Here is a 27564-nt window from a genome sequence, read left to right on the forward strand (position 1 = left end):
CTCCAACTCACTGGGTTCCTCAGCCTGGGAGGGAGCCTACACCCCTTGTAAACCATCACTTGGTTCAGGAACCTACCAATGGGGCCAAGGAAGTAGAATATGTGTCGGGTCTGCACTGGGTAAGTGAGCCGTCTAAAGGCAGTCACAGTTACTATTAAAAGGGGAAGGGAGCACAGGGAACTCTACTCAATACTCTGTAATGGCCTATATGGGAAAAGAATCTAAAAAAAAAAAAAAGGATGGACATATGTATATGTATAAATGACTCACTTTGCTGTACACCTGAAACTAACAGAACATTGTAAATCAACTATACTCTAAGAAAAATTTTTTACAAAAGGTGGGGGGAATCATGAGACTGGGGCAGACATATCTGAAGACCAGATAAAAGGATAAAATGAAGCACGTAATTATATAAACTCCTGAGCTTTAAAAAAAAGTTAATTCTTGCCCTTGAATTTACTCATATCTTTATTCCCTCTTATATTTCCATTTAATACAGTTGATATATAATGCTGTGTCTTAAAATAAACATAAGCATCTTAAAATCAATCTCCCACTCTAAGATGCATAAGCTTACCGGGATGGTTGGTCTTGATATGTGACTTTATCAGTCGGTCTTCTGAAAAAGACTTTTCACACACAGGACAAGAATAACTCCTTTTGTCCTTAACAGAAAGAGAGCATAATCAATGGACCGTCTCGTTTAAAACTCAGGCTCTGTGGAAAAATACCACCACCACCACCATCACCGTCACAGCTAGATGCACAGCGCGCCTTTCCCAGCGCCTGGCACGCAGCCCGCAGCTGGCCCCGCACAGCCCGGGGAGCTCAAGGCCAGTGGGGCAATGGCCTCACCTGCATTTCAGGAGGGAGGGACGGGCCTTAGAGACAACGGACCTGTGGAGGTGGCCAGGCCAGGGGAGGGCGGGGCTCGGCCTCGAGGTCTACCATGCAGACCAGGGCTGCTCCACGGCCCGATGCGTATTCTGCCCTCCAGTGCTCAAGGCATGGTGTGTGTGAGGGGTTCATATAAGTTATCTTATTGAGACTCGTGACCACTCTTGAAGGACAGGCATTATTACGCTTTTACAGATTAAGAAACCAAGACCAAGGGCAAAGAGCCCCAGGTCTGCGAGAAGGAGGCAGCGTCGGAACCCGAGGGTACGGACGCCCACCCCAGGCTCCGACCACTCCAAGGCCACGTCCCACCCAGGCTGCAGGTAAGGGGCTCGCTCTGTGCATCTGCTGGCTCATCAACCCACCTGCCTGCAGCGCCACGTTCTCAACTAGGAAGAAGCTCTTGTGAAGGGTCACGCCATTGCTCATCCACCTTTCCCCTCAGAGTAATGCCGTTTCACAAGACAGTTCTTCAGAGGGTGGGTGTTATGGGTTAAATTCTGCCCCCACAGATTCATGTGTTGAAGTCCTAACCCCCAGTTCCGCCTTTCCCCTCAGAGTAATGCCGTTTCACAAGACAGTTCTTCAGAGGGTGGGTGTTATGGGTTAAATTCTGCCCCCACAGATTCATGTGTTGAAGTCCTAACCCCCAGTTCCGCCTTTCCTCTCAGAGTAATGCCGTTTCACAAGACAGTTCTTCAGAGGGTGGGTGTTATGGGTTAAATTCTGCCCCCACAGATTCATGTGTTGAAGTCCTAACCCCCAGTACCTCAGAATATGACCTTATTTGGAAATATGGTCGTTACAGATGTAATTAGTTAAGATGAGTTTGCAGGCCCTAATTCAATATGACTAGTGTCCTTGAGTGGCACGGACTTATATATACTACCAAATGTAAAACAGATAGCTAGTGGGAAGCAGCCGCATAGCACAGGGAGATCAGCTCAGTGCTTTGTGACCACCTAGAAGGGTGAGGTAGGGAGGGTGGGAGGGAGACGCAAGAAGGAGGGGATATGGGGATACATGTATATGTACAGCTGATTCACTTTGTTATAAAGCAGAAACTAACACACCATTGTGAAGCAATTATACTACAATAAAGATGTTGAAAAATAAAAAATTTTTTAAAAAGAGGAAATGTAGACAGAGACCTGCAAGAGGGAGAACACCATGTCTTCATGGGAGAGAGAAAATACCCAAACCCACCCCAAGAGAAGAAAATTACAAGCCAGTATCTCTCAAGAACATAGATGCAAATATTCTCGACAAAATATTAGCACATAAAACCCAAAATGTTTAAAAAGAACTATACACCACAACCAAGTGGGATTTATCCCAGGTACAAGGTTGATTCAACATTCTAAAATCAATTAATGTAATCCATCACATCAACAGGCGAAGAAATAAAAACCACATGATAATATCAATAGAGACAGAAAAATAATTTGGCAAAATCCAATACCTATTCATGATAAGCAATCTCAGTAAAGCAGGAATAGAGGGGAAGTTCCTCAACTTGATAAAGAGTATCTACAAACAACCTATAGCTAACATTATACTTAATGGTGAGAAACCAGAGACTTTCCCACTAAGATTAGAAACAAAGCAAGGATGTCCCCTCCCAGCACTCTGTTTTAACATCATAGCTGAAGTCTTAGCTAATGCAATAAGACAAGAAAAGGAAATAAAATATATAGAGATTGAGAAAGAAGAAATTAAAATTGTCTTTGTTTGCAGATGACATAATCACCTATGTAGAAATTCTAAAAGAACAGACAAAAACATTCCTGGAACTAACAAGCGATTATGGCAAGTTACAGGACACAAGGTTAATATACAAAAGTCAATTGCTTTCCTATATACTAGAAATGAACAAGTGGAATTTGAAATTAAAAACACAATACTATTTACATTAGCACACAAAAAATTCAGTGCTTAGGTATAAATCTAACAAAATATGTACAAGATCTATATGAGGAAAACTTCAAAACTGATAAAGGGAATCAAAGAACTAAATAAATGGAGAGCTATTCCAGGTTCAAGGATAGGAAGACTCATCGTTGTCAGACGTCAGTTCTTCCCAATTTGATCTACAGATTCAATGCAATCTCAATCAAAACCTCAGCAAGTTATTTTGTGGGTACTGACAAACCGATTATAAAGTTTATATGGAGAGGCAAAAACCCAGAAACCAACAAAAAATACTGGAGGAGAAGAACAAAGTTGGAGGACTGACATTACTCAACTTCTAGACTTACTATAAAGCTACAGTGATGAAGAGTATGTGATACTGGTAAAATAACAGACAAATAGATCAAATGGAACAGAACAGAGTCCAGAAACAGACTCTCTTAAATACAGTCAATGGATCTTTGACACACGAGCAAATGCTACACAATGGATCAAAGATAGTTTTCTCAGGCTTCCCTGGCAGAACAGTGGTTAAGAATCCACCTGCCCACGCAGGGGACACGGGTTTGAGTCCTGGTCTGGGAAGATCCCACATGCCACAGAGCAACTAAGCCCGTGCACCACAACTACTGAGCCTGCATGCCTAGAGCCCACGCTCCGCAACAACAGAAGACACTGCAATGAGAAACCCGCACACCACAACGAAGAGTAGCCCCCGCTCGCCGCAACTAGAGAAAGCCCACGCAGAACAATGAAGACCCAACGCAGCCAAAAATAAATAAATAATTAATTTAAAAAAAAAAAAAGATAGTTATCTCAACAAATGATGCTGAAACTGGACAGGCACATGCAAAAGAAAAAAAAAACGAACCTAGACAAAAACCTTACACCCTTCCACAAATATTAACTAATAATGGATCACAGATCTAAATGCAAAATACAAAACTATAAAATTCCTAGAACACACAGGAGAAAACCTGGATGACCTGGAGTATGGTAATGATTTTTTAGATATAACCCCGAAGGCATTACCCTTGAAAAAGAAAAGAATTGATAAACTAGACTCCATTAAAATTAAAAATTTCTGCTCCGTGAAAGACACTGTCAAGAGAATGAAAAAACAAGCCACAGACTGAGAGAAAATATTTTCAAAAGTTACATCTGATGAAATAGGCCAAAGACCTGAACAGACACCCTACCAAAGTGGATATACAAATGGCAAGTAAGCATATGAAAAGATGTTCCACATCATATGTCATCAGAGAAATGCAACTCAAAACGACAAGGTACCATTACATACCTACAGAATGATCCAAATCTAGAACACTGACAACACCAAGTGCCGGTGAGGATGTGGGGCAATGGAAACTCTCATTCATTGCTGGTGGGGATGCAAAATGGTGCAGCCACTTTGGAAGGCAGTTTCTCTCAAAACTGAAATACTCTTACCATATGACCCAACAATTGCACTCCTTGGTATCTATCCTAATGAACTGAAAACTTATGTCCACACAAAAACCTACACACGGATGAAGCAGCTTTATTCATAACTGCCAAAACTTAAAAGCAACCAAGATGTCCTTCAGTATATGAATGGACAAATTGTGGTACAACCAAACAACGGACTGTTATTCGGTGCTAAGAAGAAATGAGCTATCAAGCCATGAAAAGATGTGAAAGAAACTTAAATGCATATTACTAGGAGAAAAAAAGCCAATCTGAAAAGGCTACATATTATATGATTCCAACTATAAGACATTCTGAAAACAGCAAAATGATGGCGACAGTAAAGGGATCCGTGGTAGCCAGGGAGTAGTGGGGAGAGAGGGGTGGACAGGAAGAGCAAGGAGGATTTTCAGGGCAGTGAAACTACGCTGTGGGGTACTATAATGAGGGGTATGCATCAGTAAACATTTGTCCAGATCCCAAATATGTGCAGCACCAAGAGTGGACCCCAATGTAAACTATGGACTCTGGGTGTTACTCACGTGTCAACGTAGGTTTATCGACTGTAACAAAGGTAGCGCTAAGGTATGGGATGTCAAGAGTGCAGGAGGCTGTGCACGTGTGGCGATAGTGGGTACACAGGGAAATCTCCGTGCTTTCTGCCCAGTTTTGCAGTGGCCGATGCCACCGACTTCCACCCAGGCTACATCACAGGGTCCAGGCTTGTCAATGTACTCCCATCAGTGACCTCCTATGCCCTTGACCTTCCAGGTCACCCCATCACTCCTGGCACCTGCACGCAGGAACTGGTGCTCTCACGCCCTTTTGAAAGACGTCCCGGGCAGCACACACCCTGGAGGAGGCCTGTCGCCACCCCTGGCTGCCCCAGTGTCCTCATCATCAGAGCTGATGGAGGCATTCAGAAGGGCTTTGAAGGAGTTTACACTGATCTCTCCTGAGCCCTTGCTATTTGATTTTTTTTCTTTTAATCTCTGATAGTCTGAAAGCAATTTATCTTAGAGCTTATCAGGGTCCCTCACTTCTTGATGCCTTTGAAGACCATCGGAAGGATGCAGGCAGTGAGACAGGGTGTTGGAGAAGGGTGCACTCTAAGGACTCATTTATTTCTTTTGCAGAAACCTCAGTCCCCGACCAGAGATGAAAACCCAAACTGACACAGCAAACTTAAAAAGCACAGTGGTGAAAAGAGTTCTCGGCAGAGGAGGAGAGAGCGCCCCGCGCTGTAATGGCGGTAAAAGAGCCCAGCCCTCGCAGTTTGTTTGCTCTGATGGAAATGGCCTTCAAAGCCACACAGGACTCTTTGAAAGAAGGCAGGTGGCAGCAGACGGCAGTGGCCATGGGGTGTGGGGCGGAGGCGAGGCGGGAGCAGCTCCGGGGCTGAAGCTCCGAGCGCGGCTCGCAGCTCTGGACGAACCCCGCCTTGGCCTACGCCTCTGTGGCAGGTTCCTCGGCCCCCGAAGCCACAGGGCAATTCTCAAGCCTGAAACCAGCGGTGGGTGGAAAATATCAAATCTACCTCCACCCTGCCACCAAGTGTATTAACGATCACATAAGTACACCTATAAAGTATCTGACATCAGGTTAAAAAAATAAGGTGGGAGATTCCACTCTGAACAATTTCTCAGGAATAAAAAGGCCACGGACTCACTCATTTATTCCTCAAAACTTCCGGGGCCCCTGTGCTGTGCCGGACATAGCACTGGGGACAAAGGTGGGAGACTCTGGCCCTGCCCTCAAGGGGCTCATAAAGTGCTGAGAACCGCCAGCACGCAGAGGCCACTGATCATCGTGGGACACAGAGCAAGTGTGACAGACAGGAAAACTGACACTTCCATCGTGGCTAATTTAACAAGTTAGAAAAGAGCCAGAAACGTGCTCCACATGGGATTTCAACTCCAGGCTCTTCCTGTCCACTGAGCGCAGTTGAGCGCTGCTCTGCTTTGCAGGCCGTGCCCCTCACTTCCGGCCTCGGGCTTCCTAACAGGCAGCTGTTTCAGACCCAGGAAACTCCGCTTGCCAGAGGTCCCCAGCACTGCGGATAGATGCTCAAACAGGGCAGCACAGAAACAGGCAGTCTGCGACCACGTAAGAAAAGACCGTACTCCTGCAGCTCTTACAAAGGAAAAACCTTTTGTCCGATTGCTTTAGCTGAATACCACTTTACTCTACTCTAAAAAAAAAACTATAGACAGACCCATTTATTTCCAGAAAGATATTGGAGGTCGCTCCATCTGCTTCTCTGTGTTGGCAATATATTATTTTAGTTTACTTCCAGCAAGGATACGTAAGATTTCATAAATACATTTACCTTCATAGCCAAATACAGTCTACACACTTCTCGAAGACAGGCATTAATTTTAAACGTTTGTTGAAAGGCCACCTCACCCTGGATGGAAGCACCACCACCGCTGTTACTATTCCTCCTCCCTCCTCCTGCCACCACTACTAAAAAGGAGGAGCTGGTGTAGACCGGCCTCCCCGTCACGCCTGGACCTGTGCTGGGTCCCTCACAATCGTCATCTCACTAACTTCCCACAGCAACCCCAGAGGCGGGGACTGCCACCCCACTTTCCAGACGAGAGGTCAGAGAGGTTAGGTCGTGAAGCCACACCACTTGCAGATGGTGGAGTCTGAATGCCAAAATGTGCCCACTCTTCCCAAGTGTGGACTTGTAACTGCTACAGTGCCCTGAGCGCTGGGTGCCTGAGAGATCTTCTGAGAAGGGACACGAGCCAGAGACAAAGGGGACAGACTGCCATATCCTGAACATACACCATAAGCTCGACTTCCTGCTATGTCAAATGTCTGTATCAGGGCGAACTTATTTAAACAACAGGTTCCCAGGTCCGCCCCCCCAAATTATGGTGGAGGTCTGAGCCAGGAATCTCATTCAAAACGTGTACCCCCAGGTAATTCTGATTCAGGATGTCATAACTTACATCATCGGGGTCAGTGACTTACAAAGTTATTTAATGGGACCTACACAGGAGGTCACCCATTAGACATCACCACCCAGAACATACTCACACACACAGTGGCATATAAACACACTGAAACACAGGACAAAAGGTCTCAGAAAACAATACCTATTACCTTGTCATGGGTAAATAGTGCTGATCATTTCTATTTCATTCTATTCCATTTCATTTTTAAGATAAACTGGTTGTAATCCACTAATTTCACAACCCTATAATGGATCATGACCTGAGGGCTGAAAAAACACTGACCTGGCTGTTCTATACTTAATTTCTAGTTTAATCCTCACAATCCTGAGAGGTCGGAGAGAGTACCATATCTCCATTTTACAGATGACAAAACTGAGGCTTAGGGAAGCTGAGCAATTTGCCCAGGATCACAGAGGTGGATATGGGGTCTTAACTCTAACATGCTAGAACCCAAAGCCTGCCTTTTATTGTACAGAAACCATGTTTTCTCAAGTCTCCCTTTCACAAAGTTCGCACAGTGCTGTAAATAAAATGGGTTTGCTCCAGTCATTGACTAACTCCTTTGACCAGGTCCCCACGTTTCCTTGATGCCAACACATCCTTGACTCCAAGTCACGCCATCTGGCTACTAATGGGAGGGCGGAGGTGATGGGAAGAAGCTACATTAAATGTACACACACCTTCCAGTCATTAGGTGTATCTTTAGCTAAGAAACGGTTGTTGAGAGTCACAGAAACGGGCACGCAGCCAAATTATCCTGGCGTCCTAGTGCAACCAGAATGGACATGACTATAGGCTCATTTGGAGAGGGACAGAGGGGGATGCGTTCTACTTTAAATTTCCTTAGTTTTTTCACCACATGGGAATCTGTGTTGCAAAGAGGTAAGTGTTGGATGGAATGTGAGAGCCCAACCAGACTTTCAGCACACCTGGCCCCCTCTCTCTGGGTCACAGGCAAGGAAACCAAGGCCCCCACGGACGTGGGGACTGGACCCAGGTCAGAACGGCACCGGGCTCCCTGCCGGAGAGACGCCTCCCCACACTTGGCCAGCGTCCTTAGGCACCTTCACATAACAAAGTTCGTTTGCGCTCTCTCCTTGGAGCCTCACCACCACCCTGAGAAAATGGGGTGCGGTATGCACACCGTTATTGCATATATATATATATATATATATATTTTTTTTTATGACTCCTTTTACACGAAGCGTCCAGAATGGGCAGATCCGTGGAGACAGAAAGTAGACGGGTCGTTGCCTAGGAACTCAGGGAGGAGAAATAAGTGATGACAGACAATGGGAGGTCTTTCCACCGTGTCACCATCCCCTTGGTGCCTGTGGCTTCATCACAGACATAACTGACAGGCTCTAAAGACAAATACGGTCTAAGCTCAAAACACTGGAACCTGTTTTCATAAAGAATGCTCTCTTCCCACATCGGCAACACAGTTCACCTGCCTCAGGGAGAGCGCGTGTCATTCGACGCCCCAGGTAAATGCGTGTGCTGCCTGTGAGTAAACAGGAATAGCACACCTCTCATGCCCCACACGCACAGAGAGAGAGAGAGAGAGAGAGAGAGAGAGAGGAGAACGGGAACTAAGAGGTACCAAGTGACGTACAGCAGCTGTCACGCAGTCACCTATACAAGCTCTGAGCCAGGTTCTTTACCTAGAGCACTCCGTTTTAACCTCCCAATAACCCAGGAGACCCATACACATACACAAAGACATACACGTGCATACATGTGCGTTATGTGTTCAGAGGTGTGTGCGGTACGTGTGTACACATGTGTAGACTGCATGGGTGGATGTGTGTGCATATGTGTGTATATATACGTGTGTGTGTGTACAAAGCTGATATACTGTTTAATATACATTTTATATAGAAGGCTACCAAGCCTCAGAAAGGACAAGTGACTTGTCCAGCACCACACAGCCTGTGCAGATACTGGAGACAACACCTGAATCCAGGTATCCAACCCCAAAGCGCAGGCTCTTACCTACCCACGAAACCCAAAACACCCTGACTTCACCCTTGGTAACAAACTGCTGGAGCGTTAGTGATTTTTAGGCCAGAAAACGGAGGCGGCGCATCAAGTTTCTGAAGCCTCACGGTGCGCAGTCTGTGGCCTAGAAAGGAATGCAGTTAAAGCAGAACCACACCTGGGGCCAGGTGCGCCTCCTTTATAACTTGGAGAGTCTCAAATCACTCTCAGGTGTCAGCCTCTCAAGTTAGAGTAGCATTTGCTAAAATAAACATTCACTCGTGTCACATGTTCAACACCCACCAGAGAATTAAACACATTTTGCCACCGTGAATATTAACAGCACCTTGAATTAACATATCACTTTTTTTTAAAGTGCTTTACAGACATTCTTCCATAGACTTTCCAAGAAACAGCACAGTAATACGACAACAGTGATCATCAGCGTTTACTGCGCTCTCACTGTGACCCGAACACCGTACTTAGCGCTTGACAGGCATCCTCTAACTCACTCTCTCAACAGCTTTTAGTGGCGGCTATTCTTATTATCATCCCTGTTATTAAGGGTTATTTAAAACATCATTTAAGAAACCCCTGCTTTACTCCTATTCTGCAGACTTTCTCCGATGCTTAAAAATCTGCACAGAAAAGCAAATTTATTCAATGTAACCTTTTTTCCAACATATGTGAGGCTGTCCCTGTGACAGGAGCCCTGGGATGGAGGCCTTTGTAAAGTGGAGGGCCTGCTTCGTGAGAAGGACCTCCCCATTTTCCGGGGAAGACGCCCACACACTGGGCTCACGGGGAGCACGGGCGCCTCCGTATGCATCACTGTGAGGAAGCAGGGAGCACCCAGGGGAGACGGGGCTGCCGCTCGGGCGCGCTACTTACCAGCTCTGTGTGAACTTTAAGATGTGCCTGCAGCTTATATTTATCTGGAGTCGAGTAGTCACAGCCGTCAGTGGGACACTTCAGCAAGATGTTACTGTGTTTCTGAATTACATGGCGTTTAAGGCAGTTTTTGGTGATGGAAGAATAATGACACTGGGAGCAATAATACAGATGTTCCCGGGTGTGGGTGCGGACATGCATGTCAAAATGCACTTGGTACCAAAAAAGTTTGCCTAAAAAAATATTTTCACATGAGAACAAGGAAGTTTCTTTTATCCTGAAGTTGATTTCTTTTAATTAGTATTATTTTTTAACTACTATATTTCTCTCCCTCTCATGCTTGTCCGGGTCACCCTTCACACTTTGCACCACATCTCTGGCTGGACATGACTTTTCAAAGGTGGCAGGTGGCAAATATTAAGGGTGCTACTACTTCTGCATGGTGTCACAGCTGGGAGAGGAGGAAACGGATGTTTATCGAGGACCAATTACGGTGCCAACTACCTTTATGCACACGCGTGAAATCAACGAGGCTCTAAACTCTGCTGACACCTGGGCCATCTACATCCTGTCCTGCCAGCTCTCCAGGAGACCAGAGGCCACGCTTTCACGGCAAGCTGGGAGGTTGCATTCGGGGTCTCCCTACAAAGAGCTGCAGCCACTTCTGTGATCTCTCTCTGCTCATCTAGGACATGGCCGCAGCTTAAAGCTCGACTTTAAACTTGTCACGTGCCAGAAGAAAGGTGCTTCTTGGCTAAAGTTCTGGCAGAGGCCGTGGGCTAAGCGTCCGCCTGCACGCCTGACGGAGCCAGCACGGTTAGCTGTCCCGCCGTCCTGGCTGCCTTCACAGGCTTCACGAGCCAAACTGCACGCACCACTGTGCACATCACTATCTACGAATGACGGCTAGCTCACTTAGAAGGCGTTCTGTGCAAAGAGACACGAGCTCAACTCAAACACCAGGTGACCCATAGCCAGGCGGGGACGGGAGGGGCTGCTGGGAAGACAGGCCCCAGCCTCGCGCCCCGGCGCCCCCCTTACCACAGTATTCGCACTCCAGGTCGCCATACACCTTCCGGATCCTCTCGCACAGGCCGGTATTCATGCGCCTCTTCTGTAAACTGTCCAGGATCTTCATGAACGCAGTGATGCCCGCCCGGTGCTCGGGGAGGGGCCGGCACTGGGCCGCGTCCCTCCCAGCAGCTCCCGGAGGAGGGTCTGAGGCCTCGGCTGGGTTTGCCCTGAGACCCCTGCCGGGATCTGGGCCATCGGATGCGGGGGCAGCCGCTTGCTGCCCTTCAGCCGGGGGGCTCTCGGCGCCCTGGGCTTCCGGGTTTGCTGCGGCGCCTTTGGCCTTGGACAGCAGTGGTGCGACGTCCTGGCCCTGAGCTGGACTGGAGCCTCCCTGCTGGGTGTGCAAGGTCTTCTCCGGAACAGCCAGAGCCTCGGCAGAGGAGGGATCACTCTTCAACAGGAACTCATCGGAAACCACCGCGTACCGACGAAGGTCGGAGGACACCGCGGAGGCCGCCAGCTCGCAGGGTGCTGGGGCGGCGCTGTCTGCCTGGGCGGCGGCCGAGCACACAGGCGCGGCGGGCACCTCTGTTGGGGCCTCGGACCCCTCCTCGGGACGAGCGTCCCCAGCGCCGGCCGCCTCCTTGGGTGCGTTCACCCCCTGGAACACAAACTCCTCTTCCGCCAGCTGCAGCTGCCCGCCCAGGGCCTCCTGCTGGATGTCCCCGCCAGGCCCCAGGAGGCAGAAGCTCTGGTTGATGGAGCTGGTGAAGACCAGGGTCTCCTGGGCGGCCCCGTGCGCCTCCTTGATGTGGGCGCGCAGGCGGATGGAGCTGACGAACTTCTTGAGGCAGAGGGCGCAGACGTACACGAACGGGTGCTTCCTGACGTGCAGCTCCAGCGCCTGGTACTTGGTGGCCCCATGGCCGCAGAGCTCGCAGGCGAAGGGCCACTTGTCGCCGTGCACCAGCATGTGACGGTCGCGGTCCAGCTCGTTCTTGAACTTGCGCTCGCAGATGTGGCAGTCGTAGAGCAGCTGCCGCTTGCCCTCCCTCGTCATCAGGCAGAGCTCGTCCAGGGCCTCCTGGACCTTCTTGTCCTGCGGGTCGTGTGCGTCGCGGATGTGCTTGATGAGGTTCTTGACATCCGAGTACTTCTTCTTGCAGAAGCGGCAGTGCTGCTTGATCTTCTTGTGCACGCGCTCCACGTGCACCTTGAGGTGGCCCTTGCTCAGGCAGGTGAAGGAACAGCAGTCGCAGGCGAACTTCTCGCCCGTGTGCTTGCGCAGGTGCACGTTGAGGTTGGCCTTGATGGCGCTGGCGTAGCTGCACTGGGGGCACTTGTACGGCTTCTCGTTGGTGTGGATCCGCAGGTGGGCCTGCAGCGAGTGCTTGAACTTGAAGACCTTGTTGCAGTACTCACAGGTGAAGATCTTGAGCTGGGTGGGCCCGAGCCTAGAAACAGAAGACAGCACCATTACGGGTGGAGATCCGGCACCTTCCTGATGACCCCTACTTCCTTCCGGCTGCCGAACACCGAAGGCTTAAAAGTGAGCTAAAAGGGGCTGAGGACGGACGCATGCATTCATTCATCAACAAACAGGACGGGAAGACGTAGAGCGGACCAGGCGCACACGGAGAGGAAGACCGGGCCCCTGCTGCCCTGGCGCTGGGAGACAGGAGGCAGGTCTGCACACGGCTGCAGGACAGTGTGCGAGTGGCGACAGGTGCACGTGCGGGCAAAAGAGAAGGCGCCCTCCAACACAGATGAAGGTAGTTGGGCAGAGGAGATGCCTGAGTTGAGGGATGCAGAATAAGGAAGAGGGAGGCAAGAAAGGCAGAGGGATGTGTCATTTGCTAGGCACACAGCAGCCAGCGGTGCTCCAAAGCTGACCCGGACGAATTCCGAGGTATTCTAACAGGACCAGTCTTAATGGAATGAACTCAGTCTGCTCCATGAAACTAGATACGACCTGCTTGGGTTTGTTCAATAGTTTTGATCATCCAGATTCGCCTATTCATTCCATCAACTGTCAGGGTAACACTCTTTCTCTCTGCTGCAAGTTTCCATGTGAGGGCCACTCTTTTGTGAAAGAGCCCTGGCCTTTTTCCACATCCTCACTTCTCCCCAGGAAAAGGGAACTGGCGTATCTGAGCGGGGACTTTAGAACAGGACCAAGCCTCCACAGCCGTGCTCACTCCTGCCTTTCTGGTGAGAAGGCGTCTGCCTGTGGACAGCACGTGACACGGTAGGCGCTTAGCCAGGAGAGTCTGGCGGCGGCAGTCAAGGACCGAGGTGGGGGGAGGCAGACGTGCAGGACAGCCAGCGGGAGCTCAATGTGACCTGCCCCAGGCTCCCTTCTCCCATGGCTCCACCAGTCATGGGCCTGATGTATGAGCCCCCGTCTTCTTCCTCCTCCAGCATGTCTGGTTCAGAACTCAGACAGGGAAAATAAGGTTGTTCAACTGCCATTTGTTAAACTCAGATATCATTAATTAATAAGTGATTGCCATTTTATTACCACTCGCCTGTGCGTTTCGAGCACTGTGTTAGATTTTGTGTATGCGATAGAGAATGAAAGCCTGGTCTGCCTCACGGGTCCTTTCTCTCTCAATAAGGCGACGTGGATGCTGAATGAGACGGTAATAGTAATCACGGCTAACAATTACTGAGTACTTACAATACTCAAAACTCTTTGCTAAGTATTTAATTTCAACCCTATCATTATGCCCATTTTACAGGTGAGAAAACTGAGTATAACCCAAGGTCATACAGTTAGTAAGTGGTGAAGCCAGGATTTGAACCCAAGCAGACTAGAACCTGCACATTCTTCCACATCCTCCTACTGCCTGGAAACACTGTGAACACCAACCCCCCTCGCCGGTGGGACCATACACGCGGAGAAGACCTCCTGTGAGGCGGGTGAGGCTTCCTCTCTCCATAACTGCTCCCTCGGGATTCTGCCTAGGTTATCCAGGTAGGTCCTCAGAAACACTGACAATCATTTGGTGCCATTAATCAGACACCATTAAGCTGTACCCACTGTAACTGTAAAGTCTATATTTATGGAACTATCCATACAACTGTGTTTGACCAACACAGGTTACCTTATGTTTTAAATGAAAAATATTTAAGCAGACTGCGGTCCATAAACACCAGAGGGTAGAAGTCCCATGCTGTAATTAAAACGTTCAAATCTGAAAGTCAGTACTATGCCTGCACGCTAAACCCAAGGCTAATTTAAGAAAACTAATTTGGACCTTTCTTAAATGACAAACATACCCAGAAGGCGATCATTTTACTGGAGGAAGAAACTCTGGATTCACAGCATTAATTAAACAAGTCACAGTATTTCCTTCTCTAATGCAAGGTCTAAATGGTCTTAGGAGCATCTCTGACTCTGATTTTTTCATATTATTACCCGAATACCTGGTCAAGCCCTCAGTGCTGCCTCCCACCAAGGGTGATGAATCAGAAGAAGTGGCCAAGCCGCCGGCACCAGACTCTCAAGCACAAGCCTGCACCCATGGGCTGAGGCACAGAGCTGCGATGTCGGGTGATTCCTACCACATTATTTCACTCCGAATGTCCCCTATTCATTGAGAGAGGCACTCTCTCCCACTGCATCTTAGAAAGCATTCAGCCAGAGCTTTAAAAGATCAGACCCCTTGATCCGGTTATTCCACTGCTGGGAATCTAGCGAAAGAAAGAATACGAAATTCAAGCAAAGGTGCTCATTGCATGAGTTTTCACAATAGTTTAAGAGTAGAAGCTGCTTGAAGGTTCCAACGTAGGGAACTAGTTTGGACATTTCTTTTTTTTTAACTCACTCATTCATTCATTCATTCTTTCAAAAAAGTATTCCAGGCACTGGGGACACAATGGGCACAAAAACAAACACAACTCATGCTCCCTTGTAGTGCACCTTCTATAGTAAGTGGTGGGCCAGCCGGGTAACCATATAAATGAGCAGATAAGGACCACCAGCTCCCTGTGATGGAAAAAGGCAGGATGCTCTAGGACCCCAGGTCAAGGCGGACTGATCTGTCTGGGGGACAGGGAAGGCCGCCCTGAAGACTGGACATTTGAGCAGACAGCTGAAATATGAACAGGAGTTAACCAAGTGAGGGGGAGGAGAGGTACCCAGTATGAGGAAGAGGCACGTGCAGGAGAGATCAAGGAAATAAAAAGGAACCGGATGGCTGGAGCAGATGCTGCAGCCCAGAGAACCAGAGGGAGGACAAGAGGGGGACCAGGCTGGAGAGGTGGCAGCCGTGGAAGACCCTGTAGGCCAAGTTCTCCTAACAGCAATGTGAAGCCTTAAAGGGTACAATCAAATGGGCATTTTACAAAGAGCTCACTGGCTGCAATGTGGAAAGCTGAGTCGTGGATCACGATGCTACAACATGTCACTACAAAACAGTGTTTGTGAATAATTTGAGTAACAAAGGAAAGTAAGTATAATGGGATTAAGTATTAAAAGCAGGATACAAAACTGCACATAAAATATAAACCCGAGGGCTTCCCTGGTGGCGCAGTGGTTGAGAGTCCACCTGCCGATGCAGGGGACACGGGTTTGTGCCCCGGTCTGGGAAGATCCCACATGCCGCGGAGTGGCTGGGCCCGTGAGCCATGGCCCCTGAGCCTGCGTGTCTGGAGCCTGTGCTCCACAACGGGAGAAGCCACAATAGTGAGAGGCCTGTGTACCGCAAAAAAAAAAAAAATATATAAACCCGATTTTATAAAATATATGGGCTGAAAAAAGGCTGGAAGGAAATAACATTAAAAATATTAACTGCTCATCTTAGGGAACATTAAAAATATTAACAGTGCTTATCCTAGGGTAGTGAGATTACAAATAATTTTTTTCCTTATAGATTTCTGGACTTTCGTCACACGAAAAGCCTCTTTTGTAACTGTTTTACAATTTAGACTATAAAATATTAATAGAATGCTTGACAACAGGAATACAGCCTCAATCTACTGATTAAATACAGAGTATATTTACCTGTAACTAGATTAGCATTGAACTGAAACGCTCCCCAACAGACCCTGAAATATTATGAAGATAATTAACAAAGGTCTACAGATCAACCTGCGTTGAGACAAGAAAGATCCTCAAAATTAATTCCATTTCAGTGTTGCCAAAGGAGTGCATATTTTTACAGCTTTATCGATTAATTCAGTTGCCCCCATTTGCAAGAAGAGAGGAGTGAGGCTACAGATTAATGAAACACCCAGATGACATGATGTTATAATTCAACAAGAGCACTTTCCATATATGGTATCATTTATTCCCACCACTAAACTAAGTCAGATTCTACTGGACAGTCTTGTGGCCGGTGTAAGAGAGGCTCAGAGGCAAAAGCATTTGTGTCCATTCACAGCAGAGCCTCATCCAGGCAGTGGCCGTGTCTGTCCTAATCTCTCTCACATCCCCAGTGCCTGGCACATAGAAGGTGTTTAATCTGTTGGGCTGAAGTCCAGTAGAAGGGCCTAGAGCCAACCCAGGTCTGCCTGGTGCTAGAGCTTACGCCCTCATCAAGAACACCTCATTTCCCCTCTTCCAGAAACAGAGGGAGCCCACTTGCACTGGCGTTTTGTCTTTCCCCTCAGCTGGGAAAATGTGTACAGAACTCAGGTGATGAGAGTTTGCTGATCTACATCAGCAGGTACGTATCACAGCTGAGCTGGTGACCATGGGGAGGGTGGGGGGACATGCAGGCTAGTCCCCTCTGGGACATCGACTCACCCAATGTATTTGGAGGACAGTTTTCAGTGTCGATTCAAGTTTTAAGCACTCGTATCCTTTAATAGGGCAATTTCAATTCTAGCAATTTATCTCACAGGAAATCTTGAAGAAGTATTGAAAGAGGGAGGAACCAAAACCTTGTCCGTCAAGCAAAAACTGGCTATATATAAACTAGTGCATCTACGTGACAGCAAACACACTTAAAAAAAATATGTACTGAAAAGGAAAAAGTCAAGGTGTGGGTGGTAAGTTTAAAAAAATAGGTTGATAACAGTGCCTTTGGTATTTTATGCTAGGAAAAAAAATAACAAAATTAGAGTGCTATATTTTAGTATATCATGAAAAACTTATGGTGGCCTGTGAACCACGATGTCTGTAGTAGTGACCACGACCAGAAGAGGCGCTGTGGGTTACTGTAACTGCACATCACACGGATGTTGGAACCGTCTACAGGATGCTTATGCTACTTTTGAAAGTAGGGGGGAAAGAGAGATTTTCTTTTTCATTATAAATTGCGGAGCTATGAAAATCAACTAACTTACTAAGTAAGGCCTTGTTCACGCCTCTTTTTATTCAGATGAAGCATACATCTGCCTTAAGCAGAACGCTCCACCTTCCTTAAGCCGAGGCGCTGCGTTTCCCGAGCATGCTTGCTGATCTGCCACGCATCACACAGAGGCTGCTTGGGCTCAGCCAGCACTCTAGGGCCATAGTGGAGGGGCTAGTTCTCAGGTTCAGTCAAGAAACGGAAACCCTTCACAGATGGGTTTGCACACAGCGTCCTGATAAGCTAACACGCCCATCTCTCGCCCTCTGCAGCGGTGGCTGGAGTCGCACAGAACAGAACGCTTTACCTGCTCGACTTCATGGGCTGCTCATAGGGTGTCTGCTGGATGGCGTACTCCTGGTACCCTCTCCGGGGCGCCAGGTCGGCCACCGCGGCCTCGGGGTCTGCGGCTCCTGCTTCCGGGGGCCCAGCCTCCACCGGAACAATCTTGGTAGCACCTGAGATGGAGGCACAACGCACCACGTATTAAAGAGGCGCCGTGAGGGCCCTGACCACCCCCCTGCCCCCAGAGCAGGGGACGGAGCCTGGGAAGCGTATTTCTTTACTGTGTGGCACCCATGCAAGGGACTAGTTTTCCTTCAGTTCACACCTTTAACTTGTGTGTTTGTATATGTGTACGCACGTGTGTGTGTGTGTGTGTGTGTGTGTGTGTGTGTGTGTGTGTGTGTACATGTGTATGTTTGGGGGGAAAGGGCAAGTTTTCCAATAATCAAAACCTTCTGAGATACATTTTCACTTGATCTCCTTATTAAAAAACAAAAAAATAGATCCATATACACATATATGCTTCCTGCAAGATTTCACATAGATCCACATGTGTTAAACTTTACGCAAATGTAAAACAGCGTCAAGACAGAATGGAGCAGTGGAATCAACTGTGAACAGGAATCTAAGCTGCCTGGGATCTGGTCCCAAATATGACATCACCCTCCCGCCTCCAGACCTCTGTGTCCACCCTGTGAAATGAAAGGTCTGGAGTGGAAAACTCAAAGGTTACCTTTATTCGTGCAAGTTCAGGATGTGAAACGATCAAAGACCGTTTACAGCAGCATGTGTGCACGAGGGTACATGCACACGCATGTTATATATCAAGTGCACTAAAGAAAGGCTCCAAAATCTACCTCTCGTTTCTGGAACAGCAAAGGAAATTAACCACTTTTCACCCCCCACCTTACAGAAATCTCAGAATACTACCATCAATTCTTAAGAAATCATTATAGAAACTTTCTCTAGAGACAGCTAAACACAGGAAGCTCTCTCCTGGCATTTCCATTTCCCAGAATAACACTTCTCTGAAGTAGGGTGGGGCAGACAAAGTGACTTTCCAGAAACAACTTCTAGTCACATAATCTTATACGGCTTTTTCTCTGCTGATTACCTTACCCTGCACTGAAGTATCAAGAGGCATTTATTCAGCGTTTTCATTTTAAATAATCAGTTATCAATACTATTAGCACTGAAAAAAAGATGTTTAAAAAGGCTCTAGCTGTCCTCAAAATCCTAAACTTGATTTTTCAAAATTTTATTTAACAGCTATCACCTCAAATGGATAGGAAAAAACCCATTATTATACTTTGGAATCTACTATCATACTGCTTTTTGTCTAAAGTATCCTTTCCTAGAAGAGACCTTTTTTAAAAAGGGTAGCATAAGAAATCCACTGGCTACTTTATGTTTAAGGAAGAGGAGACAGGAATTTCTAGTATCATACAATATATGATGAACCCACTAAAAAATGCAAAAAAAGGAAAAAAAAGTGAGGTGGAGGGTTTTGGAGAAGCTGCCAACCTCCGTGTGGTGCCAGTGGTCTTACACGTAGGATGGGGCGGTAAGGGTGGGGAGGACATCCAGGAGAGGGGCTGGTGAGGGGGCAAAGAAAAAGACACTCTCCTTGGCCACTGCTCCTGTGAGCGGCCACTCAAACGACAAGGACAGGTCGTGGCTGCAGAGGTGGCGGGGGCAGCAGCAGGGGCAGCCCTCACTCCCTTTCCTCTGGACACGCTCGTCCACCACAGCCCTGGGCAGTGACAGGTCAGCCATCATCCCGAGGCACTGGGTAATTCAGTGGAGAGCCCGACAGTGATGAAGCCGCTCAGGATCACAGCCCCAGCTGTCTGGCTGCCTGCGGCACGGCCCCGCCCAGAGAGTCGCATTCTGTCCCCTCCCGCTTGTTTTGCTCACCTGGAATCACTTCGTGAGCCGTTAAAACCACACTTATGATGGGCTTCTTGGCTCCGGAGATCTGCGCGGCCTCTTTTCCCGAGCAGACCTTCTGGACTTTCTCCACTCTCTGAGTCCGCAGTCTCTTCGGGGCCTTTTCTCGATCATCTTCCTTATACTTCCTCTCCAGTTCAAGGTCAGATTCGTTACCTAAGGGGCAAATAGCAAGATGCATAGAATATCCTCCTATGTCAGTGATGGAGTCAGGGAGTGCACACAACCCCAACCCTTTTACGGGACGACAGTAAAGGAAACATACATATGTGATACAGACACTGGTCCACGGTGCCATGCAGGCCCCTTTACCACTTCGGGCAGCATCTTTGCTTCTTCAGTCTTTCACGTGATTCAATAAATATCATTGATATTTATTGCCACAGGCCCTGCCACAGGCCACCACATGGGCATGGAGGATACAGCTGACAGGGCAGGCAGAGCCACTCATCTTGTTGTCATGAAGCCAACCAGCCCACAGAGTCATCTATCATCAATCAACACTGCGGAGAAGACATGGTCTTCTTTAGATTTACAGCCTAAGAAGAAGTCGTTCAGTTACTCATCTTCCAGTTAGTAGGTGCCTTCCATGTGCCAGGCATGGTGGATATAAAGGCTGACAGGGTTTTGTTATACAGCAGAAACTAACACACCATTGTAAAGCAATTATACTCCAATAAAGATGTTTAAAGAAAAAAAGAAAACAAGCTTAGCTACAAAATAAATAAATTTTTAAAAGTAACCTAAAGAAGACTGACAGGGCACAGACCCAGACCCTGCTCTAGAAAGCCCTGCAGCCTGAGGGGTAAGAAACACTTCATATCAAAGTGAAGCATAAAGGAGTGCGTGCTATTCCCAATTCCTAAGTGAGAAGGAAATACGGGGAAGGAAAGGACAGGAGTTGTCTCTTTCCAAGAATCACAGCCACAAACCTGCAGTAGCCTGCCCAAGAACTACTTCTTCAGAACATTCTAACAAAGAGACAGGACCCACTCGGCACGGCCCTGCGTTAGAGATGAACACGGGGTGGGTGGATGGTCACGGGACAGGCACATGGTGCAGGCTTGGAAAGCGCTGGAATAGGGGCTGTCAGGGAGGTGAAGTCAGAACCAGGAAGTAATAAAGCAGAAGCCGGAGAAAAGGGAGAAACCAGAGGGAGACAGCCTGAGGCAACTCAGGAAGCTTGTGCTTCCCGTGATTTAAGTTGCCCACAGCCAGACCCACACAGAAACCCACCGATGGACGCCTGAAGGAAGACAGAAAATGGAGAAGTGCAAGCTCCTAGGACGGCATGCTGGCTGAAGGAAATCTCTCGCAAGACGAGGCCAGGAAAAAACCTGGCTAATGGGGCAGGTGGATTGAAACAAACAATTTTCTGTGTTCTATAAATGAGGGTCTTTTCGCGCTTGTCCCAATCATCCAGGTGCTTGAACATTTTTAGATCTGGTAGAAACAGTCACGGGTTTTTTTTAACTGCTGGAAAAAGGTCTTTAGTCATATAATTAGTGTCAGCACCAAACATGGTAACAGCAAACTGAAAAGAAATATTAGTAAATGAGACCATGATTCAGAGTGTACTCTGCAAGGCCAAAGGGAAAAGTCAAGACGGTTACATACATCCACCCCTTGAAGAACACAATGACTCCTAAAAAGCTGAAGAATGGGGCAAAATACGGTATCCCCAAAGTCACTGCCGATGCTTACCTGATGTTCTCTGTTTTTTGATCTGCATCGGGCAGTTTTAAGAGATAGGTGTGCATAAATAATTATAGAATATACTGGATGCTATAAAGAGGTAGAAACATACTATAGGACTTCTTGCTTTTAAAAATGACGCTTTACTTTATAAAAGAATTCACCACAGATTACAATTCAACACGTGGATGACACAGCAGGAATAGATAACGTTTACATTAAAAAAAAAAAAAAGCAAGAATTAGAGCTTGCCATAAGCTGAATCTGGGTTTACATCATGAATCAACTACAAAAGCCGAGAGCATACACATGATGTCAGCCGGCATGACCACCAGGTAGCTGAAGCGATCGTGGTTACACTCCCCACACTCTGCACTGGATTGACCATGTCTGGACTCAGCTTTATGCATCGTACGTTAAGAATACACTGCAGAACTGGGTGCACGAGGATGGTGGACAGGAGTGGAAGAAAGTCTGGAGGACTGAAACCCGCTAAAGACACGGGAGTTGACCCAGGTGGAGATGAGGAGACTGGATGGGACTCTGGTCTCTCAGCCCAACTATTACCACAGCTCCTATTTGTGTCCTTGCTTCAGCCACACTGCCTGGTCCCCAGGACAACGAGGAAGCCTCTCCAGCCATTCTGGCAGTGGGAACTCCAGGACCCCAGCGTGGCCAACAGGGTCTGGGGTGAAGGCTGCCAAGGGCTTCTGGGAACGGTTTCCTTCCCTAAGAAAACCTCTCCTTCACTGGGCATCACTATGTCCACTGCCTGAAACTGAGGCAACCACCCAGAACCTACAAGAGATCAAGGGAAAGCCCAGGTCGACACCTTGAGGGTCCGGAATGAAGGATGGACCCTGGGATGGCAATGGTACATCTACACACCCCCGACCCGACCTGACCCGACCCTGGAACCGCCGATCCCCATGCATCTGTGACATGGGAGAATGGACATTCCCACTTTCCAATTCATTTCTAATTGATGCCTCTACTGAAAGTATCTCGACTAACACACTCTCCAAACCATTTTCCATCTTGACCAGAGAGTGAATCGTTTTTAAAACCCAAATCTGACCCTGTCACTCCCCTGCTTAAAACTCTTCAATGGCTTCCCTCCCATCTCCATGAGCAGAAAGTGCTAGATAAAGTCCTCCAAGATTCGCCATCAATCATCCCTCCCACGACCCCTGCACCCTCAAGGCCAAGATCCCCAAGTACGCACCCACGTGTACTCATCTGCTCACCCCTTCAGGCTCCAACTATACTGAACTACAGCCCCTGGAACTGCATGCAGGTCCACGTAACATCTAACACCCAATCCACAGGCCCCTGCTCGTCCAGATGACAAAGGCAGTTCAGATTTACACACAAACACACCACACACACCAAGAAATCAACATTATCAATGGTCGGATTTCCCACACTGCTTTGCAATTATCTGTTTGGATGCCTCATCTGTGCTGTGACCTCCAGGAAATTGGGTCTGTGTCTTCTTGTTATTTTATTGAGCCTGACGCAGACCGATAGCAGAGGACCTAACCTAGAACACAATGCAGACCTGCTCTGTTGTGCTCAAAAAGGTGAAGCTAGGACCAACGGGCAGAGGTCAGCAACAGACTTCACCAGAGGAAGAAATTTCCAGCAGTCAGAGCCATCCAACGAGGGAGGGGTGGCTTTAGAGATGCGTTTCTCAGGAGGGTTTTCGAGGAGCTTCACATAGCAATCGTGATGCTGTGAGAAAGACTGAACCACATGGGGGGTCAAATCAGACAAGCTCTGCATCTCTGAATTCTGAGACCCTCCCAACAGGGAGATGGAGCTGCTATGTAAGGAGGATGGCAGGAGAAAGGAGGTGGAGGGGTGGGCAGTACGAGACAGTAAACGAAAACGCGGAGTAAGACAGCGGGCAACTGGAGAAGATGCACCTTCTACCTCCTGGGCAGCCACCAGCACCCTCCGTGCCCGTGTGGGCTCTGATTCTCCCCATAGCAAATGCCAGTGGGGCTCTCACCATGTCCCCGAGGGCCACACACGACCTTGGCAGCAGCTACAGTGGACACTCAGGCTCACCCTGCACCCCAGCGTCCGACCTCAAGCTTGCACAGGTGTCTTGAAGCATTCAAGCTAGGCCCCTGCAGCCCAGAGGTGGAGACGGGTCAACGTGGTAGGGACGACCCTCAACCAAGGAGGAATGGGAAGCAATGCACAACCACTCTGGGCTCCCGGCCTGAGTGCACATTTCTGGGACACATTCTGGAAGCTTCGAGATCCTGGCAGAGTCAAACGCCCAGTGACCACAGCTGGAACCCAGCAGCAAACCCTTGTCTCTCCCCCTTCCCTGTCTCACCCTCCCCACACCTCACTCTTGCTTCCTGGGATCCCCACCCCAGTAACTGCCTGCAGCCGGGGCAGCTTGCAGGCAGCATAAGCGAAGTCAACCCCATTCAAAACTGTCCCAAACGCGCACCTCCAAGCCCCCACGCCCTCCATCAATTCCCTGTGGCCCCATGCGACATGGAGCCACAGCCCATTCAGCTACATTCCACTCTCGAGAGCTTCCAGAAGTTTCCACAGTAAGTTTTCCCACTGATCCAGGCACCACGTGGCAGACACTGTACAAGCAGCCTTGGAAATGATTCTTGGAGTTATCTTAACCCAATTCCTCGACGACTGGAGCACAGTGGAAAGAACACAGCCGCTACAGAACAGAAGCGTGTGCATGCAGGGAACAGCAGGTAATTCCGGGTAAAACACCGCATATAAGAAAGGGGAGCCGAGAGGTGGAAGAGGGGCACGCAGGGGCAGGGTGTGAAGACCCTGGACGACAAAGGCAAGTGCCCCCTGTACAGAAATGAGGGTTCTCTGCCCCATCCCTGCACGCGTGCTCCACGCAAGCCCTGGGCCCAGCCCACTGCAGCCCGCACGACTATCTAGTCTCGTTCCCAGCACCAGGTCAAGCACGTAGAAGGTGCTACACGCTTGTGTGCAGAGAACAAGGAGGGTGGAGGGAGAAAGAGAAGGACATCTGAATAAACGTCTTGCGGGTAACTTTGTGCTCACTCCCTTTGGACACCAAAGAAGTCCTCACTTCCACTTGACCTGCTTGTTTGGAGATTTCCCTGCATCCTCACTCGACCCATCTTTGTACTTTTCCAAGTTGCCACTGAACCGCTCCTGCATGCAGCCCAGGAGTCCTGCCGGCGCCCGCATCCCTCCCTCGGCTCACCTGCACCACAGTCTCCCACACGGAGCTTCTACACAGTCCCCTACTCCAGCCACTCTTCACCACGTGCCAAGGCGGCACAGAGGAGAAGCACAGCAACAGGCACGTCTGAGTCTCTCCCCACTTCCTACCCACCAGGCTGTCCTCTTCCCAAGTCTCTCCCTCCACTCTGATCTCCTACCCTGGTGTTTTGGGATATGCTATGTGTAGCATTTGCTGCAGAATTAGGTAGGGGGGTCGTATCTCTGGTTTCCAGCCTCTAGAGGTAATTGGATTTAATCAGCAAGGGTCCCACTGCCAGCATCACTAGTCCTTTGGGAGTCGGGAGAGGAGAAAGTCCCAGGACCTCATAAGAACCTCCACTGACAAGTCCTGATTCTCCGCCCACATCTCCCACCCAAACTATCCCAGGATGGGCCCTCTCTCCAGGCTCACGGTGGAAAGACCCTCTCACTCCAGACCTGACACTGCTGGAGCCCGAGACAAATTAACCCATCAGGCTCTGTGGACACACTCACTTTTATTTGTAGGACTCGTCCTGGTTGTGACTCAGAAGGGCCAAGTCAACGACGGGTCTGACTCCAGGTCTGCCTCTTCCGTTTCTCTGCCTGTTTGCTAGTTATGACCCTCTCCTCAATCTGGTTAAGGATTCATGTCAAGTAGTGTTCTTCTGAAAACGGAATTTCTATTTCTAATACCAAGTTCAACAATGATTCCCTCGTACTTAATAAGACATTCTCTTTGTGAGCTTTTTTTTTCCTTGTTCTCCCACTTCCAAATTTTCTCAGGGTCCATCTTCAAACAAACCATCATTTCTACACAAAAGAAAGAAATATTTACTTGTAAATTATCCCAGCACTACAGAATGTATTTGTTCTTTACCAGCCACAGTTCATTCACCATATACTTATGGAGTGCCAGGACCTGTTCTAAGCATTTGTGATACTGCAGGGTACAAAACAGAGAGAGACCCTTGCCCTCTGGAGTTTACGTGCTGGTGGGGAAAGACAGACAACACAGTTAAAACATAATAATTAAGTAGATTACATAATATATCAGAAGGTAATTTTAAAATTTCTCATTCTACCGGAGCCTGGTGAAAGAACACAGGCATTTGGAAGATGAACAAGTCTGAATTTTTCTTTTTTTAAGAGAACCATTCTTTAGAGGGCCCTACTCCATTCTACAAAGGAAAAGCAATCTTAGATCAGAATCTCATAAAATCAAAATAAAAAGAATCTTATAAAATCATCTGCCCCTTTTACAGGAAAAAAACAAGTCTGAATTTTTAAGCGGTGTGGTCCAGTGTTCTAACAAACACATCTCACATGACCAGTTTCTACTGATGGGGAAAGTCATTATGACAGGGCTTGTTTATTTACTTGTTGACTTTGCTTCTGGTCTGTCCCCATAGACAGTGTAAGTGCAAGGCAGCCGGGCAGGATTGAGCCCATTTTGCTGGATACCTGCCACCGGGCCACTACCCTGAAGGGCTCCGTGAAGTGGGAAGAGATGGGTGGGACCTCACCTTCACAAAGCGGGAGAGTCAGCCCTTCATTAAACAGATTACAAGTGAAGGCCTCTCAGATGCCTGGCCCTGTGCTGGGCTCTGGGGGCCCAGAGAAGAACCCGGCCTGTCCCTGCCCTCGGGGAGATGAGCAAACACGGATGGCTGCCCCACCCATCAGAAAGCCCTTCCCGCCATCTTCTCCTTTAGTCCTTGGGCCCTAGAGAAGCTGAACTGTTCCTGAGCCTGTTACAAACACCCAGCATCACGCCTGAGTCCCTCTGACTGCAAAGCGCGGGCTCCCTGCTGCCCTCTCCTGCCTCCGATGGGCCAGGAGGAGAAGTTTAGACAAAGGACCAGAGAGGAACCAACAAACAGCGGGCCCCGTGGTGGGAGGCAGTGGTCAAGTGGCAAAGCCTAGTACTGTCCTACGGGGACCAAGAAGACAGGTGGGTCTGGCTGATCAGCCGAGAAGTGAGGTCCACGACCAGCGCTCTGCTCTCTCCGTGGGGAATGGTGCTCAGCTTAAAGGCTCTTCGTGCTCCATGATGCCTGGTCTTATTTCTAAGAAGCCCCTCTCCTCCCCCCTCCCCTCTCTGACAGGGCCCTGGTCCATCTGTGCTGAAGGCTGGGGAGAACATAAAGGCCGTCCTCAGCTGAGTCCCCAGAAGCAGCAAGAGGCCATTTGCTCCTGATCACTGTGCAGATGAATGGCCCACCTGGGCGCCCGCCTGCCCTCGTGAACGCACACCGTGCAGGGACTGCATGGCCGGCAGCCCTGGTGCGGCACATGGCCGCTCCGGCCCCCGCTTCCAGGGCCAGGCATTTAAGGTCCTGTCATGCTTGGCGATGGCAGCCCAGTTCTGCTCTGCAGCCACGCTCCTTGCTACAAAGAAGCAATTCTTGGAAAGTGAAGAAAACTAGAGTTTCTGTTCTGTTCAAACTGGTAAACGTCTATCTTCCCTGCACTGAGACAGATTAAACCCTCTGGCAATGAACAAGGCTAACTGAAGGTGGCTCTTCTGACGCAGTCGGAGAACCCCAGCTGACCCCCAGACTCCCGGGCTGATGCCAATGGGTAATTTGGGGTAATTTACTCACTCTTGGTTCAGAGAATGCCCAGCTGACTCCCTGGGCTGACACAGTGCCTGGTGAGGAACGGGCAGCAAGTGGATCTCTTTCAGTAAATACACCCAGCATGGAAAATGAAGACAGTGAGGGGGGCTGGGCGTGAGGGAGCACCCGGGTCCCACTCCACGTCTTCTAGGTGGTGCTTCCAGATGAACCGCCTTCCAGATAGGCTGCTACGTTGCATGTGTTCATTACGCAATGAATGTTAAGGTAGTATTTTATCTTCAAATTGTATGAAACGTCTGTAATATCTTCACTGAGCTCTACAAAAGACTATCCAAAAGAAAGCAGGATGTGATTTTAAGCGAGATCAAGAGCGGAAATCTGTCTGAGATGCTTAAAAGGCAGAAGAGATGGGATACC

General features: G+C 48.5%; 1 protein-coding gene across 3 annotated transcripts in view; it reads right to left on the reverse strand.

Annotated features, from left to right (window-relative positions):
- Positions 1–27564, reverse strand: part of ZFAT (zinc finger and AT-hook domain containing) — a 150440-nt gene that overhangs the window by 97881 nt on the left and 24995 nt on the right. For 2 of the 3 annotated variants that reach the window (XM_065895074.1, XM_065895071.1), the window contains exons 3-7: positions 19610–19798; positions 17715–17865; positions 11136–12562; positions 10095–10327; positions 581–668 (exon numbers count right to left, since the gene is read on the reverse strand). In XM_065895074.1, coding sequence (XP_065751146.1) covers positions 581–668; positions 10095–10327; positions 11136–12562; positions 17715–17865; positions 19610–19798 — 2088 coding nt within the window. The remainder of the gene's footprint in view (positions 1–580; positions 669–10094; positions 10328–11135; positions 12563–17714; positions 17866–19609; positions 19799–27564) is intronic. The other variant, XM_065895072.1, reaches the window with a different exon arrangement.

The sequence above is a fragment of the Phocoena phocoena genome, chromosome 17 (genome assembly GCF_963924675.1).
Source record: "Phocoena phocoena chromosome 17, mPhoPho1.1, whole genome shotgun sequence".
In the NCBI taxonomy this organism is placed as follows: domain Eukaryota; kingdom Metazoa; phylum Chordata; class Mammalia; order Artiodactyla; family Phocoenidae; genus Phocoena; species Phocoena phocoena.